This window comes from Numida meleagris, chromosome 13 (assembly GCF_002078875.1).
Source record: "Numida meleagris isolate 19003 breed g44 Domestic line chromosome 13, NumMel1.0, whole genome shotgun sequence".
NCBI classification, from domain to species: Eukaryota; Metazoa; Chordata; class Aves; order Galliformes; family Numididae; genus Numida; species Numida meleagris.
Genome location: NC_034421.1, coordinates 4830097 through 4853126, shown reverse-complemented (window position 1 = coordinate 4853126; position 23030 = coordinate 4830097). Strand labels below are relative to the sequence as shown.

The window sequence follows — 23030 nt, the reverse complement described above, 5'->3', positions numbered from 1 at the left end:
ATCAAATCTTGAGTCTGTACAAGGTAAGAAAAAACCGAAACAAAGCCGTATTTGTTGCTCAGAGAAGCTAGTCTGGGACAAATGAGCATTCTCAGAGTATTCCTCATTAGCAACCCCTTCAAATGTGAAGGTGAGGCTATGTTTTCCATAAGTAAAGTTTCTGTAAGTAAAATTTGCTCACTCCAAGTAGGCAAACACTGCATGGACTTCAGTGATGGCGTGGCATCCCTAAGCTTACTCCAAAGCAATTAGGTTGTGGATAATTCAGTCTATAACTGCAGCAAAGATAAGCCACGCACAGTCACGCTATAGAACCAATATGACTTACTACCTGGCATTAGCTTTGGAAAATTAGGTGACATGCAGTCAAATGACTATCAATATACAAAAAGGCTACTTTTTTTTTTTGTTGTTTTTGAGAGAGAGATTTATATTTTATCTTGCTGAAGAGGTAAACTTGGAAAGCCCCACAAGACCTGAAAGCAAATCTCTACAACCCACTGTGTAAATTACAACTTACGCTTCAGAATTCTTGAGGGATTCACCATCACCTCTCCTGAAATCCCCCTCAAGGTGCACTCAATTTCAAATTGAAACCCAGTACTGCTTACAAAGCAGTCACTTAAATGTAAGTTAGTTAAATTTAAGTTAGAACTAACAATTTCATGCTGAATAATCCAGGAAGTCAGCACATTCAGAAAAGACTACAAAGTACAATACCTCTAACTTACCACTACTTCTGCCCATGAACAGTCCAGGAACAGCTTACAGAACTCTGAAGGATGACAAAGTGCTTCTAGAGAGCCAGAAGTATTTTCCAGGCCTCCTTGTTCGCCCTCCCTTGCTGCCTTCATGCAGGAGCTCTGTTGCAATATTTATCCCCATCCTGCTGCTGTCACATCCCACTGCTCCGTGCTGCGCAGCTGCAGGAAACCACCTGCTCCTACAATGTGGATGTTGGTTTTTGCAATCTCCCTCCCATCTCCCATTCATTCTGAAAAGGATTTGCTCACTCTTCTGTAAAGGCTATACCCTCTGCCTTCTTGCAGCACTGCAAATGGCAATCCCAGGTGGCTTCTGCTAATTACCCATGTGCCTCGGGAGTCTAATTCTTGCCATTGTTAATGTACCAATTTTTAGCCACGAAGTCACTTCACATGCTAATGAGACCAGCTGATCCCAAGCTCATACTTCACGTACTCGGGAGAACTCATCTTCTGGGGGTACTAATGACAACAGAGGAAGACTGGCTTTGAAAAGTTGTGCTGAATGATACTGCATCACTTTCACTTCAGCTCTGACTCCCTAATAAAGAACTTGCTTGTGAACTCGAGCTTGATCATCACCCTCAGTTACTGTGGGCAGCCTCTTCACAGGAAAGAGACTGAAAAAATAGATCTTCCTTTTACACTGTTCGAAATTAATGTAATAGTTGTTCAGTCTAAGTTTTACGTTATTTTCCATATAAAAGTTTTGGTGTTTACAGGACACCTGAAACACCAGCTTCAACCCAAAATCAAGATGAGTATTTCTGTGCAGACTAGTCTCGGCCACGACACGTTACTGCTGCTGAAAACAACACGAAATACCTTTAAGAAATTTCTCTTTTCCACTCTCCCTCTGCATTCCTCACAATGTTCCATCACTTGAAACAAAACTGGCTCTGTCAGCACAGGGACAAAGGCAGCATGCTACAGCACGTGGGTCACCAGAAGGGCTGAGAGTATCTTGAGCTGATACTGCTACCAGAGAGCATACTGTAAGTTTATGGTATGAGTAGACCACACACTCTTCTTGAATATCTTTAAATATGGAAGTTCTGCATTTCATGTCTGATAAGACAAGAGAATACAAGGTGTGCATTGTTAATATCCACCCCAATGTAAGGACATCATGGCTTTTAGGATGTAGATGTTCAATGTTTCCACTTGGTTAACCAAAAATTCCAATAAGTCACTTCTAAAACACTTAGATGCAACATGGGGAACAGTTCTTTGTGTAGATTCCAAAATGAAAGAATCAGCAAAGCTCCTGCAGCCTGCACAGCGGTGGCTGACACGAGTTTTCATCTGAAGAGCAATTTACTCAATTGCAAAATAGCGATTTGAGCAGAGTTACCTAGCGTATCTTCTTGCTAGCTGGAAAAATATCTACAAAATGGAAATACAAACCATTTTTTAAAAGAACCAAGCAGACTTCGTAACACCTCTTCTTCCCTTCTCCAAAAAGTTTCATACTCTCATGTAAGTGGAAACATTTCAATCAAAATCAAAAGCTAGAAACCTTGCACATTATTTCCTCTAAATGAACTACCGGTTCAATCCTCCATTACAACACACTCATTTCATGACCGAGTATTCTTCAGACAAATTTTGTGCCAATGAAAGATGAATCCTGCAGCTGTACAGAATTCAAACAGCTCAGAAAAGCAGCACACACAACCAAGCTCTGAGATGCATTGTGAGATTGCTAGAAATCTAGTATTAAAAATTACTTCGTATAAGAGAAGTTATGCCACAGAGCAGAACATTCACCTGAAAAAGTGTCATGTTAATGTGTAACAGAATACATTTTGTTGCAATTTCTCTATCACTTGAGCACGTTCTAGATATGAATAACATCAATTTTGATATGTTATTATTAGAGCTGGAAATCCCATGCAAGATCTTCATAGACAAGCACATTCTTCCTTTTGTCATGTTTTGGCAGTGGTTCAGTGTCCCACTTCCTTCAGTTGTTACAGTAATATACTTGCCTGCTACAAATGCAGAAATCACTACCAGCTTAAGAACATTTCAGAGGGTTATCAAGGAGCCATTAAAATGTGCTGCCTCCTGACTGCCCTCAGTGGACCTCTGGAGGCTATGACAGAAAAATGCAGCAAACACTCCTCGTTTTTCTTTTAATGTAACTTCGTAGAAAGCATTTTATATGTAAAAGGTAGCTGGTTATATTTTAACTTCTTTGTAAACAGATGTGCAATGCTCACAGATGGCTACTAACATGATCTTCATTTTCAGAATCAATAATTGGACATGATGCCTATTCTCTGGACCACTTACCTACCTCAGAAGATTATCTGGATTCACTAATATCTGCTATGGAACTGATAAAACTTGATGTCAAAAGAACTGAGTATTAGAAAAAGAGAAATGGGCATGTCCAGATAATTGCAGCATTTCAGCCTGCATATAGGCTCTTCACTGATCTGAAACCGCAAACAGACAAGTCAACGTGAGGAAAGCGAAGGGAAATACTCTGAAGCAGATATATATTTAGCAGCAGGTTAGATGGAGAGAAAAGGCTCAAGGACAATGGCAGGTCTTTTCTTCCTTCAGCTAAACCTCCAATGTATTTTTGTGAAAGAAAGCTAGTCTTTTGCTTTTAACTGTAGCCCAAAACTGCATTATGTCTCCTGGGTGCTTTGATTTTTTTCTCTTTCTAAATCTCAGCACATAGACAGCTCCAGGGCTCAGTAGGAGAAATTATTAAAAGCATGCCTGCAGAAGTAAAGAGATCAGTCACTTTCCTTATCCCCATCCCCTGTGTTTTATGAGCGCTCCCCCACCCAGTGTTGTATGAGATTTCATGCAACCAGACATGTCCTTTTTAAACAGACTGAAAAATTTAAAGTCCTTTAAGAGCAAGCATAGCATTCTTTCAAACTGGAAAGAGAAACAACACATAAATGTGCTTCAATTCCTCAGAAAGGTCACGCTCACCTTCAGAATTCTATCAAGCCAACTTTTTTTTCTTTTTGTCCTGAGCAGTTCTATCATTTAAGTAGTTTTCAGCAGTCTTTACAAAATATACTGCAGTTTCACAGAACACAAAATCCTACTGTGAACATGATACAAGCAATCCCTGCCTCGTTATTTTGTTCCCAAGCTGTTTGGTAAAACATCTGCACTTTGGAAACTTCAAATATCCTTCCTGTTCCACTACTGCAAATGCGTATGTCTTCCCTTTAAAATTAACAAGCTATCCACATTTTCAACTTACAAACTGCACTCCTCAGTCCTTCTTTTAAAAATGAGCATTAGTGTATTTTAGATTATGATTTTCCGTATTAGAAACATGGCATTGGAAAGTTGCACTGGTTACATTCAGTGTATCTTGATGACCACAGATGTGTTGAAATGCAATCCATTCTGATTAAAAAACAAGTAATTTAAAAATTAGGGAAACACCTTTTTGCCATTTCTTACTTGTACCTCCACCATTAAAATGTTATCATGCACTGAACAGGACAGGAAAACACCCAATTACCTATGGCTTGTCAAGAAGCCGATTCTACTCCTCTACTTGCCCAACCAAAACACAACAGGAAAAAATTGGAAACCACTGTTCATTTTCATCAGTCTCACACAAATACTCGCCAGCCATAAGTAGGTACACTGGCATTTCAGATTTCTTTGCTCCAAACGACTCAACTCTAATCATGAAGTATTGATACACATTTGAAAACTGCCATTTGACACACGCTGGAGAACAAATTACATCATCATTTCAGAGTCAATACAAAATCAGATGCCCCATTCAGAGTTTAAAACACAAAACAGGAAGATGTCAGTCTGCTCATTCTGTCTGCTGAAAACAGATTAACCAATATGCTCCTATAATTAAGGATACATCTGAACTAGAGGACTTCCTTTCATACACCTACACGGGACTGCTGAAGACTGACTTGAGATAACATCATTAATCTCTGTTAAAGTCTTTAACTGCACACTGTCAAAAAGTTTCTTGCTTTGTTGCTGTTAGACAGATGAACTATCATCACTAGCTGAAGTGACAGAGCAGACATCCTTTTACATGAGAAAAAGGTGGTACAAATCAATCAGATAATAGCTTGTTTAAGAAAGCCCACCGTAATAAACTCAGGGTAAAAATGTTTACGGAAAAATGAAAAAAGTTTGAAAATTCGAGTGGCTGAGGATCAGTTCCAGAAGGGATTTCTAGAACTTACCTATGGTGCAGTTTGTGGTTATTTTTCTCCGCTTGGGGTTGTGTCGTAGCAATTCTAACTCTCGTTTGGTTGGCTCCCATGTTGAATACTTCTCTCCAATGCCTAAGCACATGAAAAGAAATTTTCAGGAAGTTGTTTAGTAAAAGTAGTAAAAACTGTGTTCACGTTAAAACTTTCAACGTACTATCCATTAAGTTATGTACAACAGACTTACTTCTCAATAAAAAAAAGCTGAGAAGGACTGCAACCAACCTTCCCAAGCCCAAATAAGTTTTCCATTATTGGACAATAACTCCCCTTGCAGTATAAAAAAAAACCAAAAACAAAAAAGTAACACTTCAGCACAAGAGTAAATCCACTGCTACTCAAAAAAAATCCATTACTTTCCTTGTGCTCAGAGGATGACAGCACCACCAATGATTTTATAAGAAGATAACGGCTAGCCAGGAAATCTCATCAGCCAACTCTGACACGTTATTAAATCTATCACAGCTAAGCCAACTTAATGGACAGATACAATCTTAACCTTGATAGTATAGGTGACCAGTAGAAATTAGTAGTTCAGATATACTGAACAGCACATTCTCTTACTACCTGTATTATGATGTACTATGACTAAGCATGGCTTCTTATGCAGCACTGGATATCAGCAAGTTCTAGTACTTGAGATTCACTTTGGTGACATATACAACAATACCTAAAAATCTGGTTCGTAGTAGGTTTTAAACCAACAAACCAACAACCACTCAACCTTAACTATCAAGATGCTTAACTACCCTTTTCCATGAACTGCAGCTGTAATCTGTCAGTATTCTCTTTAAACACCAACGTTGTATTTCCAATACAGTGCTCAAAAGAAACTGCAGTAGGAATGAGTCAGTTAAGCAGTGCAGAAAATTTATTTGAAGTAAGCAGAGTTGTGTTCAGTGTGAATCTGAGACGAGAAAAACACAACAGGAAAGACTCATGTGCTGACCAGTTAAGTACTGCTGCAGTGCTTCATGTAGCACAGAGAAATTACTATGCAAGGTCAGTTACAGTGAGTCACAAAGCATCTGGGCATTAAAAATAAAGAATAATAAGATGACAAGCAATCTATTCTAAAACTGAGGATTAAAGTCAATTAAGAGTTATTTTTCATGGAATGCATGGAGCAGAAGTAGTGCCGTGCTACAGAAAATAAATTATAAATCATACATATGAAAAGAAGAGTAGAAAATATAGCTAGAGGCTTACACATTCTGCATAATATACATTAAATTTTAATAGCTCTTTGATCTTCATTTTCAGAAATAGCTATGCTTGTCAGAACCTACCCACCCAAACTGTTCAATTCATAGTTACTACTGACCCTCCAGGTCCTAGCAATAAAGAGTCTCATTTTTGGATTCCTGAGGACAAGAAAATTCATATTTACATGGATGCACCCCTTTACTTTATTTGTTTCAACAATATATTATGCAAGCAGCATAAGAAAAAATACCAGAATTATACAGTCCCTTTCCTTTACCCAAGGTTCAGCATCAAGCTACACACCCAGGAAAACAGAAAAGGAACTAATTACTGTGTAACAGAGATGAGATCAGTCACAGTGCTCTGAATACACTATATAGTACGCATAGGCCAACGAATGAAGCAACTCCAGAGATGCACGTATGGACAGTTCACATGTCAGAACATTAGCTTCCAGTAAGTTTTATATTGGATGTCTTCAGCAACCGGTTCACATCTGTAATATTCCCCTAGAATTTATGTTAATTGGTCTCTTTAAAATCTCAAAGAGATCTTCAACACCTTGTTAGCACCAGCCATGGCACTGGCCAATTATAAATCTGATTCCTGTGTTCAGTTTCCCCATAGTTTAATTATGGCCAAAATTGGTGTAGTCTGACAGCAAGGTGAAATCTTGTGAGAGCTCATAAAATAATTAAAGCAAACAAACAGAACTCTCAGATATGTTGAAATTCTGTGGGTTGTTTTTCTGTTGTTGTTGCTTTTTTCTTTTTTCTTTTTTTTTTTTTTTAAGACAAAATTAACACCTGGAAACACACGTGCGCTCCATGTAAAGCATGCAGGAGTCCCACACATCAGTGAGATGTGCTTAAATTTATTTTCATGTATTTATGTATAATTATATGGTTTACATGTTATAGACGATGGCAACCAAAGCATTTCATGAGAGCAACTCTTGATGTAAAGTTAAACATGATGAGCTGCACTGCTGGGCAGGATGCTGGACAAACAGAACACTATTCAGTTAAAATAAACGAGGTAACACAGAAACCACGTACGGTTAATGCCACAAGAAACACAGCACAGAACAGACAGAACACTTTCTTACAGAAGCTTTTCATTAGAAAGAGCACAAGTCAGAAACTTAAAAATAAAAAGAAATTGTTCTGCTTCTGCTGAACACAGCCTATTATCCTTGAAAATTTGGGGGAAAATAAAAGCACAAAACCAGACTCACTCACTAAGGATGGTTCAGTGTTTAGAAGTTACAGAAACCAGCAATAATAATTAAGTTCTAGCAAGATCCACGAACATGCCAAAAACTCCAATATAAATTACCTTAAACAAAGATTTGCAAAACATGCATAGATTACTATTTACAGCTAAAGGAAAGTAGTGTTATTGGAGTGAAAGTTCATCGTTTCAAAAACAATGCTACAAAATGACCAGAGATTCAAGTGAGCGTGTGAAATCTCCAACTAAGAATTAATGTTATTAGGCTGAATACCATTTTTCATTTTTCAGAGAATTTAATCACACATGGATGAGCGAAGATGATGATGATAGGATCCAATTTATAAAAAAACACAACTTTGCAAGTAATATTAACATAAATGGTTTAGTTTTCTATCCTTTAGAAGATTCCACTTCATCCCCACCGAAAAATAGAGACATTCAATGGAACGAAGGGCTCCATGTATTCTCACCTCCCTCGTTATTAAAGAAAACTCAGTACCAAAAAGAAAAGGTAGTTTCAACTTGTTCAGTGTTATATCATATAACCCTGAACTACTGTCATGCTTGTGAAATCATCAAGCTAAGAGTTAACGTTACAAAGAGTATGAAATGAATTTCATGATACTCGGGGTTTTTCTTAAAGTTTCTTCTCCAGGCATCATGTTGTTATGTGAACATCCAGTAAAGTTTACATTAACGCTCTTCAGGCACTATGGGCAGAAGCTTGGAAACGTACAGCGTTAGTACAATCCTAGTCTTGTCATTCTGTTTAGAGGAAGGAGGGCTCCCTCGCACTCCATCATTTTCCAGATACGAGGAAACTGACTGAATTAACGGAGACAGATGGACGTAATATTCTACTACTTCTCACCTACTTGTTTCTTTTTCATTCTTCAGAAAAATTTGCTGAGAAACACAGTTTCACAAAGCAAAGCCACAATACAAAAGTTCCTAAGCCACAGCTTTAAAGAAAGACACGTGCTCCAGCAATCTAAAAACAAATTGCTGTCTTTTCCATTTTGTATCTTCACTGGTCATCACAGATTTGTTCTCTGAGCACAGAAGATGCAATGTGTGTAAAGGTATAAATATGCATCCATATATACGTGTATATGTATGTGTATATATATGCACACTCTTCACTGCAAGCCTGTGAAGCCAAACAGGATGCAGCAAGCCACCAAGCAGCTGGCTGTGTTACCTCAGAACACAGGCAGGAGTGCACTGGAGGACAAAACTGCTCTATCTTGGCCCAAAAGACACCAACATTCCTCACAATTAAGGAAGTGCTCTTTGAATGTACATGTTCAGAAGGAAGAACTGGGCAGCCTCGCTTTTTGAAGGCACCGTAAGCAAGAGTTACTCCGTTGTGGCCAATGAGCTTGGGACCCAAGACAACGCGTCTTAGAAAAGTTTGAAGGAGCTTTCAGAAGAGGCACACAGCCTGAACACAAGGTCTAAAACCACATCTCCACTGCGTCCTGCTTTCAGAAGAAGTGCTTTGTGTGACAGCATTTTATTCTGTATCTTCTTGAGAAGTTGCTGGCAACCTCAGTGCCCTCCCTTCCTCTGCCTGCACTCCTTCAACAAAGGGAATTAAAAGAAAGCAGAATGCAATCTGTAGCAGGAGCCAAGGAAATGCAGCTATACTTTTGATAGGCCATCAGAAAAGCTCTACTTAATACCATGTTAGTTGCTATTTTTAAAATTGGAAATGAGGTTAAGAATGGTTTGAAGTCATATCAGCCCTTACTAAGGCTGTCACATTGAAACAGGATGCCATGGATTCACTAATAGATGTTACTAGACAGAGGTTGTCTGTCTTTAAAGGTAGACTTTTCCACTTTAAGAAAACATACCCCTAGAGGCCACTGAAAATGGAAGATGACAAGCTACTACAGCCGATGCTTTAAAACTACTGAGTTTGAGATAAATGCTACTTCCTTTCGCTTCCAAAAAAAGGAGAAAATATTTGTTTTGGAGTAGTTCTGTCAAGGGAAGGGCATACGAAATTAAGTCCGCTGTAATTATTCACTCATTGGAACATATCCAAACAAGAGGAAAACAATTTGCATGATAAAACTGGCACAACTGTGATTCATGTCTAAAATGGCAGGATAATCAGCAAAGGGACGCTTGTTAGTGAAGTGCGTCGCCAGCCCACGCCTCTTACCTGTCATTGTACACTGGTAGTGAGAAACCACTGTTGGGGTGAAGGCTAAAAAAGAAAAAATTAGGGAAAGCAAACTGAATAATAAAACAAATGTGTGTACATATATTTGTGTGTAAATATTTCTACATAGATACTGTGCGTGTACTGAGAAAGCACAGGTGTGCAAGTAAGCTGGCACGTTCCATTAAAAAAAAATCACACACAAAGGTGGCATTTCATGTGAGGGGAACAGACCTCTGGCCTATAACAGCTACAACAGCCTAAAGGAGCAGGTTGTTACATTTTCTACCTCCTACAGACCTGACTGATACTATGCAAGTTTTGCAGGATTAATGTTAGATATAGATAGATAGACAGGTTTTGCAATTAAAATAATTTTGCTACAAGTAGGTGTGGCGCACATGTTAAAAGCTAACTGCAACTCCTGGAAAGCACTATCTAAATCTCTCTCTCTCTCTCCCATGGCCTACACAGCTATTTCTAAAGAGCTCTTTCTTCCCCTTACTTTGTTTTGCCATTGACAAATGGGAGGGACAGGTATGATAAAAAAAAAAAAAAACAGAAACAAGAAATTCAGGCAGGAAAACCAAACCTTGTAATTTCCAAGCTTTTCGTTGTTCTTCTTTGGCAATTTGTTCCATGTCTTTGTCGTATATGTAATCTTGACACATAAAGCAGTATATACCCCCATACAAAAGGTCTATGGCTGCAAAACAGAAGGGAAGTTGGGAAAAGAAAAAGAGGATGTGAGTTCACAAACTAATGCATGTTTTACAAGCAGGCTTCCAAGTCAGGCACTCTTTCTTCCACATAATCCACAAGAAAATATCTGCACCTTGGAATCTGGGTGGGAAAAAAAAAGAAATGGGAAACATTTCCAGTTACTCTATGAGTTATTCAATTGCTTCTGACACAGCAACACTAAGCACAGGCTGCCTCAAAGTTGTTTGTAATTCACAATACCCCTTTCAAACATAAGTAACCAAAAGGCATAACCACAGGATTGATGCTATACACCAGTACTGTGTTATATTCTTAAGATTTGATATATCAGTTTGAATCATCTTTTTCTAAGACATGCGTAATTCCTACTCAAAGCCACTAAGATAATTGGAAAGCACCTACTTAAAACCCAAATGAAAACTCAAACAGGAGACAGCACTGAGAAGGGAAAGATACTTGTCCCTGAGAAAGTTTGTTTATTCCACAGATCTGGTGCCTCACAATTTGCCTTGTTTCAAGTGTTCTGCTTTAAATGGACATCTGAACACTGAGCAACGTTACAAATATTTTCCTTTCACAACCCTAAACAAAAGAAAGCCAATAAACAAAATAAAGCAGCTAACTGCAAAATGACCTTTTGCTTGAAGATAGACCAAGAGAGGAGAAAAGTGTGAATTCATCACAGCAAACTGCTGATTTTTCAGTACATTGAAACAGGAAAAAAATCCACAATTGAAGTAAAAAAGAAAAAATTACAACCTACATGTAGCAGACAGCTGAGAAATGCACTCCCCTAAGAGCGTATGCTCCATTTATTGTATTTCTACATTCTTTTTATTTCTGGATAAACAATATTATGAAAATAATCTCACTACAGTCTTGTTTTAAACAAAGGAAACCACTGCCACGTTAGGTGGCCTGCAAGAAACAGCCCTGAATTACTCTGTAGTCGTCAATAAGCAAAACCACACGCCCCGCAGCAGGAATTCGGCTGCCAGTGCCACCAGGCAAACAAAGGTCCACCTCCTTTGCACTGCCCCCGGGCAGAGCCCAGCACTCACCAGGCCATGCCCTACTGGAGCCACGTGTACCATGTCCCGCTGCAGGCTGTGCATGCTGGTGGCAGCTGACCCCAGCAACTTCTGCAGAGGTGCAATTAGAAGTTGCAGAGGCATCAGTACCGGGCTCTGGCCAGCACTCCGGTCAGCGCTCCAACCTTTCACTTCAGTAGTAAAATAAAGCTTGGTAAGGTTTCTTTCTAGCTACCTCTCACTCACCCCTCAGTCTCTCTCTGCCCATTTTTCCTCCTCCTTCTGTTTCATGATCAATTTTTCAGAGATTACATCAAGTTGTTTGTTACTTCTAACAAGTAATAAAGAGAACAATAATTTTAAAGAAGTTTCATGATGTCTATTAGCCATCATCTTGCTTATGCATTTCATTACTTTAGTTTTTTACTTTATTTGGACCACAGTTTGTGGAAGAAGATAAGGACTGTTCACATTATCTCACGTAAAGTCAGACATTGCTATTTTCACCCAGCTATGTGGAGGATTGAATGAATTCCTTTAACAGAATATCACAAGTGTGAAGGAGGACCTTAGTTGTGCTGGAGAGCAGCAACAGAACAGTGTGCTGTGTTAGGAAAAAGATAACAATTAAGCTGCACAGCAATATAGAGTTATAATATTTAGTCCATTATCTACTGTACTACCAGTTAAACACAGCTATCAAAGAACTTGAAACTCCAAAGTATTGGTCTCGATACAAAAATCAAATATTGTCCTCTGTATTTTGAATTTTTTGAAAGATAACCTTACCCAATGAAACTAAAAAAAAAGCTAGGCTGGAATATCAGATTCTAGCAGAATATCAGATCAGTGGGGCACTCTGTGAGCATTGCTACATTCAGCCTTCCATCAGAAGGGGCAGTCATACTTCGTGCTTTCTTATTTTTCCAAACTTTGTAGATTTATGCACGCGAGCGCTGAATGTCAAGATGAAACCCAACAGGAGATCACCTTACACGAGCCACTTATTCAGGGCTGAGTGAACTTCTGGTGTAAATCAGAAAGTTTAACACAAACACTGGCTGAGTAAAAGCCGTAATTGTCCACTGCCTGATTAAGGACCCTTGAGGAAAACGTCCTCTCTTCAGCATACTTATGTGAACAATACAGCTGTATATATGCCAACACTTTTTATGTCATTAGAAAGACTGCAATAGGTTTTGGACAAATTACCTCAAGCACCAATAAAAAGGAGGTTATACAGGCCTGACTGCAACACAGAGGAAGGGCAGGAATTTCTAATGAAAGACAAAAGACAGCTGCTTAGCTTCAGGATCCTCAGAGAAAAAAGTCTCCTGGTAAAGTTTCTAAGTTCATTTCTTCAAATTAGCAAAACTTGATTTTTTCAAACCAGATTTTCTTTTTTTTCAACCAGAACATTCAGCAAAAAACATCCCAACAGTTAAGTATGCAAATACACATGCAACAAATTTTATTAGTTGGATTAATACTTCGGATCACGAAACTAACGCCAACGGGCCTCAAATTTATAAGAAGTTCGGGAACTACTGACCTAGAAACAGCACCTAGATGCCTTTGATGAAAGCACAGCCAGCTGTGCCGTGATGCCCCACACTCCCCACCGCGCACGTCCCTTTCACCGGGCTCCTCCAGGGTGGCTGCCTCTCCAAGCTCCCAGCTTCCTGCTTTCCTAACACCACCACTGCTCCTCTCTGAACACCAGAAACAACTCACGACTTTCAGGATACCTTCAGATCATTTTATTTTCTCCCAAAAGTCAAAGCGAACATTTCATTAGCTCTTATGAGTGTATTTTAATTGTTTTAACTTAACACACATACACAACTGATGACACCGTAGAAGTCAGATATGCATGCAACAGAAATATTTTCTTCTTTTCTTTCATAGGAAAGAATGAGAAGAAGCTTAGAAGAATCATCATGTCATATTACTAAAATTGTATTATTCTGCATTCGTGGTTCAGGAATTCAAAATACCTACGTGTAGGTCACAAGCAAAGTAACTGAAAAGACCTCTTGAAAAATATCATTTTTTCTGTGCTTTCATACCTTCTATGCTGACAACAGGCTGCTATTTAATTTTAGAGTCATTTCTGTCATATCCTTTCTTATATAACACTCTAAACAGCTGCAAAAAAAAGTAAGGAAAAAGTCAAAGGGTGTCATTTAAAAATAAAGGCATCGATCTGAAGAAATGTAAGCATCAGAGAAGAGAATGTAGGAATGAGAGCAACTTTATCAACTGGTCCAAGTAACGAGGAATTTCAGAAGGCAACAACTCAGAGGTCAAAGTTGAAATTTGGGCAGCAAAAGGTCTTCAGCCTCTCTCCATCTGGGAGCCACGTAAAGTGCTTCAAGCTAGAGCACTTTACTTTGCCAAACACATCCACTGACGTCCTTGTGAAAAACAATAAGAGACCAGAGATAGTGGGAACAAGAAAACAACATGTAAACAAGCAGGTAACACAGTGGGTGTGCATGCACATCCTACCCGAATAAGAAACGTCTATGTTCAGTTTTAGAAAGCGCCTAGGTGAACAGAACTCATGCTGCTTGGCTGGACATGGCATGTTTCACTACAATACACCTTTCACGACATGACCTACTTGCGATCCACACTTTGGTATCATCCTCCTTGGAAAATAGTTTCAGTGAAGGACAACAAAACATACAGCAACACAGAATTCTGCGCTGGGAATTACTAAACTGAATTCACACCTTTATTTTCCTATATTACCTAGACTAAAATTAATCCTGTTAGGAGTTTCTGTGACTTAGCTGTGGCATGTTATCAAGCTTAAATCAACACATATGCATATTCTGTGGAAGAAACTGCATACTGCATTAACAATTCCTAACCTAGCAGAAATATTAACTGCAGTGATGGACTAACAAAGCTTGTGCAATGCAGAATGCTAAAAACACACGACACGCATAGCAGGATCTTACCTCACCTACCTTTCACCAATACCCACAATTCAGGGCGTATATTAAAACAAGTACAGTGTTATTAACAAGGACTGAACAGGCAAGCAGCTGCAACAGCACAGGTATCACTACAGAGTCAGGATGTGGCGGTCTAATTTATACTGCTCAGGGAAGCAGAGATAACAAGGGATGTATTTTGAGAACACTTTGGACTATGATCCTGAAGGCTGCTGAAACATAGAGCAGTTAGCTGCAAAAACATCGCTTCCAGTGCTCAAGACAGCTGCTACAGCTGAAATCTATGATATTTCTTAGAACTGTGATTAAGTGTGCAACTCCTGCTCGTCTCCATGGAGACTGATGTTGGCTCAGCAAAAAGTCACCAAGTGTTTTAAAATAATTCCTGTTCATTTTGAAATTTCTAAGCACTTAACCCGTTTTTGCCTATTAGATGTTATTTTCCCCAATGAAAACTGCAGCAGTGAAAGCAACAAAAAGTACGAGCAGAACTATGCATTTTTACAGCTCATTTCACATGCAGCTGGAAGTTAAACACCAAAACATACATTAAAAAAATAAAAAAGGAAGCTCCAAAGCTAGAAATCAAGCAGGCAGCTGTATTATCTTCACATTACATGCATTTGTGCACTGCGTACTTCACAGTTAACCACAAACTAATAGTTCTTCGGAATGGGATCACACTGTACTCTGTGTTTTGGCTTGTACAATCAGCTTTTGACATAAAGGCTGTGCATCTTTTGCTAAGTACCTTCTCTGACACATTCTTAATTATCTAGCACCACTAAAATAACTCCAACAGCCTTCAAGTGAGAGCGTATCCTTCTCAAAGCACCTCCCTCCTCTGTCTAGGTTTCGTTCTTCCATTCAAGGCAACGGGAGACGTTTCACTACAGCAGATCTCAGCAAATTCTACCTTGCACAAAAGTTAACGTGGAAGAATTTAGGCTTCCCAAATAGCTAAAACAGCAGCTCACTACACGTACAATTAATGGCTCTTTCAAAAGAGTTTTCCTCAAGTATAGTAGGCTTAATGGTAAAAATACTATGATGTTTACACAGCAGCCACAGATGAACAGGCAAATACTTTATAATGGTCCCAATTCAGAACTGTATATATATTTTTTAAACACTAGGTGTGGCCATATGCTTAAACTGGCAGCTTTTTCATCTGTAAATTTTACCAAAAATCCTTAGATTTTTACTAGAGTAAAACCCTTAACAGTTTTACCAGACAAATTGTTACTTCCGCAATGGTAAAGGTTCCCAAACAACCTAATCTCAATAACTGAGTTCAAAAGCTCTTTGTGATTATATCTCATAAAAAGCAATAAGAAGTATCATACAGGTTTTTTTCATTGGGTTTGAGGCATTTGCTCTTTTTTTTGTTGTTGTTTTGGAGCATGAGAACATCGACTCACTGCTGTTTCCAGCATTTCTAAACGAAGTCACCTCCCAGTTCCAATCCTCACTCTTTCAATCACAGCAAGCAACATCCCAGTCACAGCAAAGAAGAAAATTCAAAGAACAGCTGATGCTGAATGGGACCTCTGAGGTTATCTTGTCCTGTTCCATCGGGGCCATCCAGAGCAGGTTGCCCAGACCCACGTCCAGATGGCGTCTGAGTATCTCCAGGGAGATTGTCAGTACTATTTTCCAGTATAATACTGTTCAGGAAATTTACAGTCTTAAGCTAGACCACCACAAAGCCTACATTTCTCTTTCTACAAACACAAGAAGGAAGAAAATCTGCTGGTTAAAGTCATCTTTTTCATAAATAGTAAATTTAAATGCCGGTTTCTTAAGCATGGGGTTACACAGCACTACTGGCCTTCTGTAGCACCTTTGGCTTCATGGAAAACGAAGACAGTTTGTTCCACGAGCTCTTAGGATTTAGTGAAATGAGAACGTGGCCGCAACAGTAGAGGGACATTCATTCCAGGAAATAATGCCTTTTCTCTCTGCATCATTCTACTAAGAATGTACTTTCATTTGAAAAGAAACGTACACCAAGCAAAATCTGATTCAGCTGTAGTCCTGATAAAAGCAAACAGATATCTATCTCGACATAAGAAGAATTTTAATATATAAAATTATCAGCATTCTGCATTATAACTAAAATATTAACAGGAAAAATTCTTAGGGATTCTGCTATGATGAACAACTGATTCGGAGCGCTTTTGAACAGCCCTATGCAACTGGAACACCTTTTTTGTACTATTATGAACTTACAGTACACATGAAATGCACATTTTTTCCCTGATCTTATTTCCCCCATATCCCAATAAATATTTCATTAGAAGTGTTCCACATCGTGTGCCCTACTCCCCTCGTCTTTCAGGAAGATCTGGGTCTACTACACTTAAGGACAAGCACTTGAATGAAATTTCTTCAAAAGAAACTCAATATTTAGGGCAGAGAGTTTCCAAAGTGCAAGCAAATGACAAAGAAAAGCCTTAAAGACAAGATGTGAAATCCCACCAAAGGTTCAGCCCTCTCCCTTATACATACAGCTGCTACGCACAGTGAAAGCGAGCTTCATCTCTAGATGGTAGTAACAGTTTTTAATCTTAGATTTTATAACACGTTTACTTTCTAATACCAGCAGACTTAAAATGGCGTGTAACGACACACCAAGTACGTCAACACACCAAGTGAGCAAACACATTCCTGTCTGATTTGTTTATCACCTTCACAGCCACGACTGGTAAGTGATAAATTTCCAAGCAACTTCAAATAAAATTTAAAATAGAAGCTGCACCTTTCTGGTAACTCTGAAATACCGTTAAGAATCGAGAATAGTATTTTTACTTTCCCTTTCAAAGTGGGATAGGGGGGAGAAAAACAATGACAGCTTACCTAAATTGTGTCGCTTTGTCTTTGCGTGCTCGTGAATATGTTTCTTTGTAAAACAGCCAAAGAAGACACAGTAGAGGCAAGAGTGGAGTCTGTTCAGGTGGGCACCACACATATGACAAATGCACGACTTTGCCTGAAATAGATAAACAGACAATGTGAACAGCAGAAATGCATATCCGAACGCAACTAAACGGATGCAGATCCAGCTGCTGGCTCTGTCTATACTCGGTACCTTTTGAACATTGCAGGAGGGGAAAACAGGAGTTCTGTGACAAAAACACCATTAACAGAGAAAACTCTTAAGCTGATCCAGTATATTTCTAAGTCCTGACAGAGAGCAGGTCTCCTTCAAGAGCAGACAGCTGAACCAGTTACAGCTCACAGAGCTTAATGAACGCTCCAAGCAGAGGTAACAGGCATTGCTTCTCCAGGACACAATCCTACCACTCCCTGGCTCCACCTCTGCATTTCTGGTGCCAGACAAACCCAGCATCAGCACAGGGACCTGCACAGCAACGTGCTCAAGCCGGGAAGCAGTTGCGCTGGACCAGACCTACCACTCCTCCTGGGCACCCTGCAGCAACACCTCCCTGAGTCTGAGCGTTCCCAAGGGATCCAGAATGGGAACTTTGGGGATGGGATTTTGTATGACGTTCCTTTAAAGTAAGCACGTAAACCTGACAGGAGAGACTGCATTCCTAAGATGACAATACATTTTAAAAAGCAGGGCCTGAAGAAAACAATGAGGAGATTACGTAGACTTCCTGGCTCTCATCATAGTCTAAGCCATCTTTAAGCCAAAAACACCCAAAGCTTTTTCTTGGCAGTAAACTCAGGTGCTGCAACAGATCCTCTAAAACATTACTTTATCCAGCCAGGGACTGAAGCGAGTTTGGAGGATAAGCCTTCTGCTCAGTAACACCAAAAATAATTCAAGTCCAAACCATCCGACTAGAAGACGCAGACAGGAAAAGTCCCTCACAGCAAATAAATTCCCCTGCACTCAGACAACTGCATTCAAGTGCATGTTTAAATGAACTTCTTTAACAACTCACAGCTATAAATACCCTTGCTCAATGCAGAAGCGCATTAAAATAAACAGAATCAGAATTTACTGAATATTGAGCTACAATTTACCAACCCAGACAACGTATTTAATCCAAGACAAACCCCAAAGTTCTTCAGCAGTATTTGCACAGTCTGCCACAACTTAAAATTAGTGCTGAATAAATGATGCACAATACTGTTCTGTAGACTGGCTTCTTTCAGAATATTCACGGCTTTTAAAAGGAAACAAAGACTCCTGCAATATGCTGCACTGTGAATTCCATTTCAAACTTCTACCAACTAAGACCTAAATTCTGAATTCCACATGCTGCGTATCCAAAGTTCTCCAAAGCTGTTAGATGAAAATAGATCCGTTGATTAAAAACTCCACACACCTACAGAAAGAAATATTTTAAAGTAAGACAAGAAAAAAAAAACCCACCACCAGAAGCACAAATTCCATCTTTAGAAAAAATGCTGCAGAACTGTCAAACTGTTGCCTAACGGTTGCTCTGTGGCTGCAAAAGCTAAATAGGATCAGCCTATCTGTTAAGATTGCTGCTATGACAACAACTCGGCTCGCTATTTCACTTAGCCTGCTAAGAATAAATATTTTAGCATTAAATGCACTGTAAACAGATGACTTAAGTGTGTAAAAACTGATTGTTTTAGGCAAAAAAAGGCAAAAAACTCTTGGGAAAATCAATTTTCATTCAAATGAAAATTGAAGAGAAATGTATGTATGTAAAAATGCAGTGGTTAATTAAAAGAAGAGTTCAATCATTTATTTAAAGGAAGCTATTTTTCCCGTGTCCTCTATTTGCCCAGTAGAGCTCAAGACTGTTTTTTCTAAAATTGTAAGAAAACGTTAAGACAGAGTGAGGAAAGAAATCAATACCAAAAAACCATAGCAGCTATATTTAACGAGATTAGCTGTCTCCTTTTCATCTCTGTGTGCTTTTAAACAATTTGCTAAGTTAAAGACAAAGCTTCCAACCCCCACTCCCCCCAGATAATCAAATTACTGCGTTTCATAATACTCCCACCCCACTCGCATCTCTTGAGGCCACAGCCTGACTAAGACGAAACACAATACCGCAAGTGAGTAATCACAATCAGTCGGATCCATAAAGTCACAAGCTTGCTTTAAAACAAGTCTCAACTTCTTCAGAAAGCAAATCAGGCCTCGCTCGTGGCCTGACGCTAAAGGGAAGACGACCAGCGATCCACGAAAAGAGACCCAAGCACAAATCAGTTGTGGGGCAGCTCAACAGAAGCCCTCTCTAAAGGGCTACCCGCTCATGATGCTGTTCACAGATTCGCAAGAAGCGAATTAAAAGCAGCAGGCATTAGTAGGTCAGATAACTAGACTGCTGACACTTCAAGTCTCTCCAAACTGCCACGGCAGCTTAATATTAGTTTACTCTCCCACCACCAAAACGGCAGTGGTGAAAATGAGTGTGTCACCCTCGCACTGCTTTACCCTGGACGCTGTGTTTGACAGCTTCAGCCCCAAAACTCGTGCTCTGGGTCAGCACAGGCTTCACCTCCAGCGAGAAGGTCACGCTGGGCATAAGGTGTTGCAGAAGCCTATAAACCTGCTGGAACTTCGTGTAGTATCGGCTCCCCAAACCCAAGGATAGCATTTTGAAAAGCAATATACTACTCCTGCAAAGCAAACTGTGCAGAAAAAATTAAGACATACATAGTCCTTGGCTACTGCGTATCATTCTTCTGTATTTCCAACTACTTCAGAAGCAGCTTTAGAAGCTCAGTTTTTATTTAACTGCAAATGAAAACACTCAAACCAAGTATGTCAAAGCACCTCCAGAACAGAGATGTTTTCAGTTACAAATCCATGAGCCAAAGACCTCCTACCTTTTACCTTCCACAAACCAGATTCACCACAAAGGCCCACAGGAAAAGATGAACCAGGTAGAGCTTACAACAGTGTGAGGCTTGGGAGGTTAAAAGATCCTAGGAAAGGTATAGCACACTGGACACGTTCATAAGCAAAGCAGAAAAACATATTCTTAAGCTAATCTTAGAGTAGTTAACACGTTGCTAATACACTAAGCCATGGATCCCTGCAAGTGTTCGTGGTTTTTTTTAATCACATCCACGTTCTTATGCTGCAGCGCAACCTTTAGGAAAGTAAAACTTCCTAAGAGAAACCTGCTTTATTTCCCTGTCTTTGGGGGAAATGAAGACAGTGTTCGTGCAAAGCAAGACACTTTTATCATGTGGGAAGAGAAAGCCAATAATAAAGCACAGCTGACAAGATTTGGTAGGCTTAATGGCACCATTTGCACCTCAAAAGTAACAAACTGCGATCAAATTTGCCTTATGCCATTGATACCAGCTCTTAGTCCCAATTTGCTTCAAGATTCATTCTCCTCAGGCAGGCACGCCACTGACCCATGGTCCATCAATTAATATGGTACCTGGGATATTTCATACATTTAAATACTTCAGCTTCAGAGCAGAGCTCTTAGATTCCAGGAAACAGAAAGGAGGGATTGATTCTGCCCTTCCCTGTGGTATGGCACACAGACCGCTCCTCCACATGCTGATAGGATGATGCAGAGTTACTCTGAGTAAGCCACATTTCTGACACCTTAGCATTCAATAAACTTTAAAAAAAAAAAATCAACTTAAGCATTGCTCTCTCACTTCCTGCAACTAAGTCTTAATTTGATACTGCCTGATTAGAAATGATTGTTTTAATAATACGCCATCAATACTGTACATTGTTTCCAATCTCACTGAGGTCAGGGGTCCTAATGAAAGGTTTGAGGGGCAGCAAAACAGCTGTATTTTATGGGTTTGACTAAAGTCTGAAAGTCACCTTCAAAAAAAAAAAAAAAACCAGGCCAAATATGGGAAACTTATTACATTTTGGTTATTCCAAACCATTATTTAGATCTCTTAGAGCAACGGAAAAAGACAGTCAACCATTTCATCCCTGTTCAGCAGGCACCATCGAATACAAGGTGCCTGCTGCACACTACTGCAATGGCTGGCTCCTGCACCGGCATCTGGCAGAGCAGCCAGAAGATGCCCATCCAGTTCCGTGAACAGGAAGGCTGGCTCCAGCCATCTCCGCACAAGTTTGAGCACAGACGCAACAACTGAGAATCCAAAATGAAAAAGCTGAAATGTTTAAGCAATATCACAGTTCTCAAGTGCAAACAAAAATATGCCATCTACCATTATGACTGTCTGAGCAGTTTGCTATCCTTAGGTAAACAACAAGGCTAGCTCTGACAAAACATATTTCTGCCTATAGGTGGGAGAAACTGAAAGAGAGAAACTACATGCTGCTGAACGTACCACAGAAGATGCTGAAGAGCCATTATCAAAGCATCTCCTCCTTCTTTTCTTTGAAATTGATGAAACTTTTTCATTACACGTTAAGATGCTGCATCCCAGCACGGGCACAAGCTACCTGCCTGTTGATAAGGCAAACTATATGAACATTGAACTTAACTGCTTCAGCAGCCTTGGGATCATTTTATTTATCTTATTTTCACCCTGACACTGAAAACAGTTAGCAAAATACCACTGCCAGAGGAAAAAAAATATTAAGTATTTTCTGCAGTCTTTGCTTCCTGCTTTTTTTTGTTTGCTTGCTTTTTTTTTTTTTTTTTTAATTCTGACAGCATTTTTTTAATTGCCTTTATTTTCAGGGTTGTTTCTTTTCCCCTATCTTCAAGGCAGAAACATTAGCAACCACACAAGGGAAATGATACAAAGCATTGGAGGCCAATATCAGAGTGCTTTGAATGATCTGCTTAATTAGTATTTTTTTTTTTTTTTTTGGTTGAAAGGATTTAGAAGAACGCTAATCCTGCTCCTTTTTTAGTTCTATTTTTTGGACTTGACAAATTATCACAATTTCCTCATCTGGCAATGACAAGGCTGTGCTAAGTGTTCTGCAGTGCTCTGATGCCAGGCTGACAAATTCTCTGGGGGAATGGAACCCTACCCTAACGAACCAGCAGTGAGAGCCACCTCCCCCAGGAGAGATGGCGTGCCACAGCAGTGTGCTTAGCCCACCAAGAACCAAATGTATAGAACAGGCCAATATTCCAACCAGACCACAAACCCCAGAGAAATCACAATGCCTGAATTGCAGGGAGGGGGGGAAAAAAAAAATTAAGAAGCCCACTTAGCTGCTTCCATTTCCTGAAGTTTGTATCTTCTCCAATGTAAAACTGACCATAAAATCACTGTGTGAGCCTGGTGGTATTTTGTCTTGGACCTTCAGATCCTCCTGCTCAAAGGGTGGGGTGATGACAAGAGGTATGATGCTTTCAAGAGTTAGCTGAGCACCAGAAAAGTAAAAAGAAATTGACAGCAACAAAGCAAGAACATTAATCCAAAGACAAAACATGGGAACATGCAGATAAACCCTTGAGGTTCACAAGCCATAAGCAACAGAGAGGAGCTGTTTAACAGCATGACAGAAAAGAGGCCATCTACAAAAGCATCTTCTAAGCAAATCCACTAGATACAACAACATACAGAGCAATTCTGAAATGACCACAATCATCTTCTGAAATAACATCTATTGCATTGAAAGATTAAAAGTCTGGATTAACTAACTGAAGAAACATTCACAAAGCTGATACTACCCCAGCATCCACTGACAGCCAATAAGTCCACTGACAATAGCCAAATCATTGACTTTTCTTCTTCAAACTGTACCATAGAACAGCAATGGCTATCACTAAGTGGTTCCAGAGTATGAACACTGGTTACTTTCATAACTCTGTTACACAACAGTACCA

At 39.5% G+C, this 23030-nt stretch overlaps 1 protein-coding gene across 2 annotated transcripts in view; it reads right to left on the bottom strand.

Moving 5' to 3' along the window:
- The window catches only part of USP22 (ubiquitin specific peptidase 22), a 54858-nt gene extending 37535 nt beyond the window's left edge, over nucleotides 1–17323 (bottom strand). Inside the window, exons 1-4 of one of the 2 annotated variants that reach the window (XM_021411891.1) lie at nucleotides 17191–17323; nucleotides 10204–10317; nucleotides 9612–9656; nucleotides 4970–5071 (exon numbers count right to left, since the gene is read on the bottom strand). In XM_021411891.1, coding sequence (XP_021267566.1) covers nucleotides 4970–5071; nucleotides 9612–9656; nucleotides 10204–10317; nucleotides 17191–17302 — 373 coding nt within the window. In that variant the 5' untranslated portion in view covers nucleotides 17303–17323. The remainder of the gene's footprint in view (nucleotides 1–4969; nucleotides 5072–9611; nucleotides 9657–10203; nucleotides 10318–17190) is intronic. The other variant, XM_021411892.1, reaches the window with a different exon arrangement.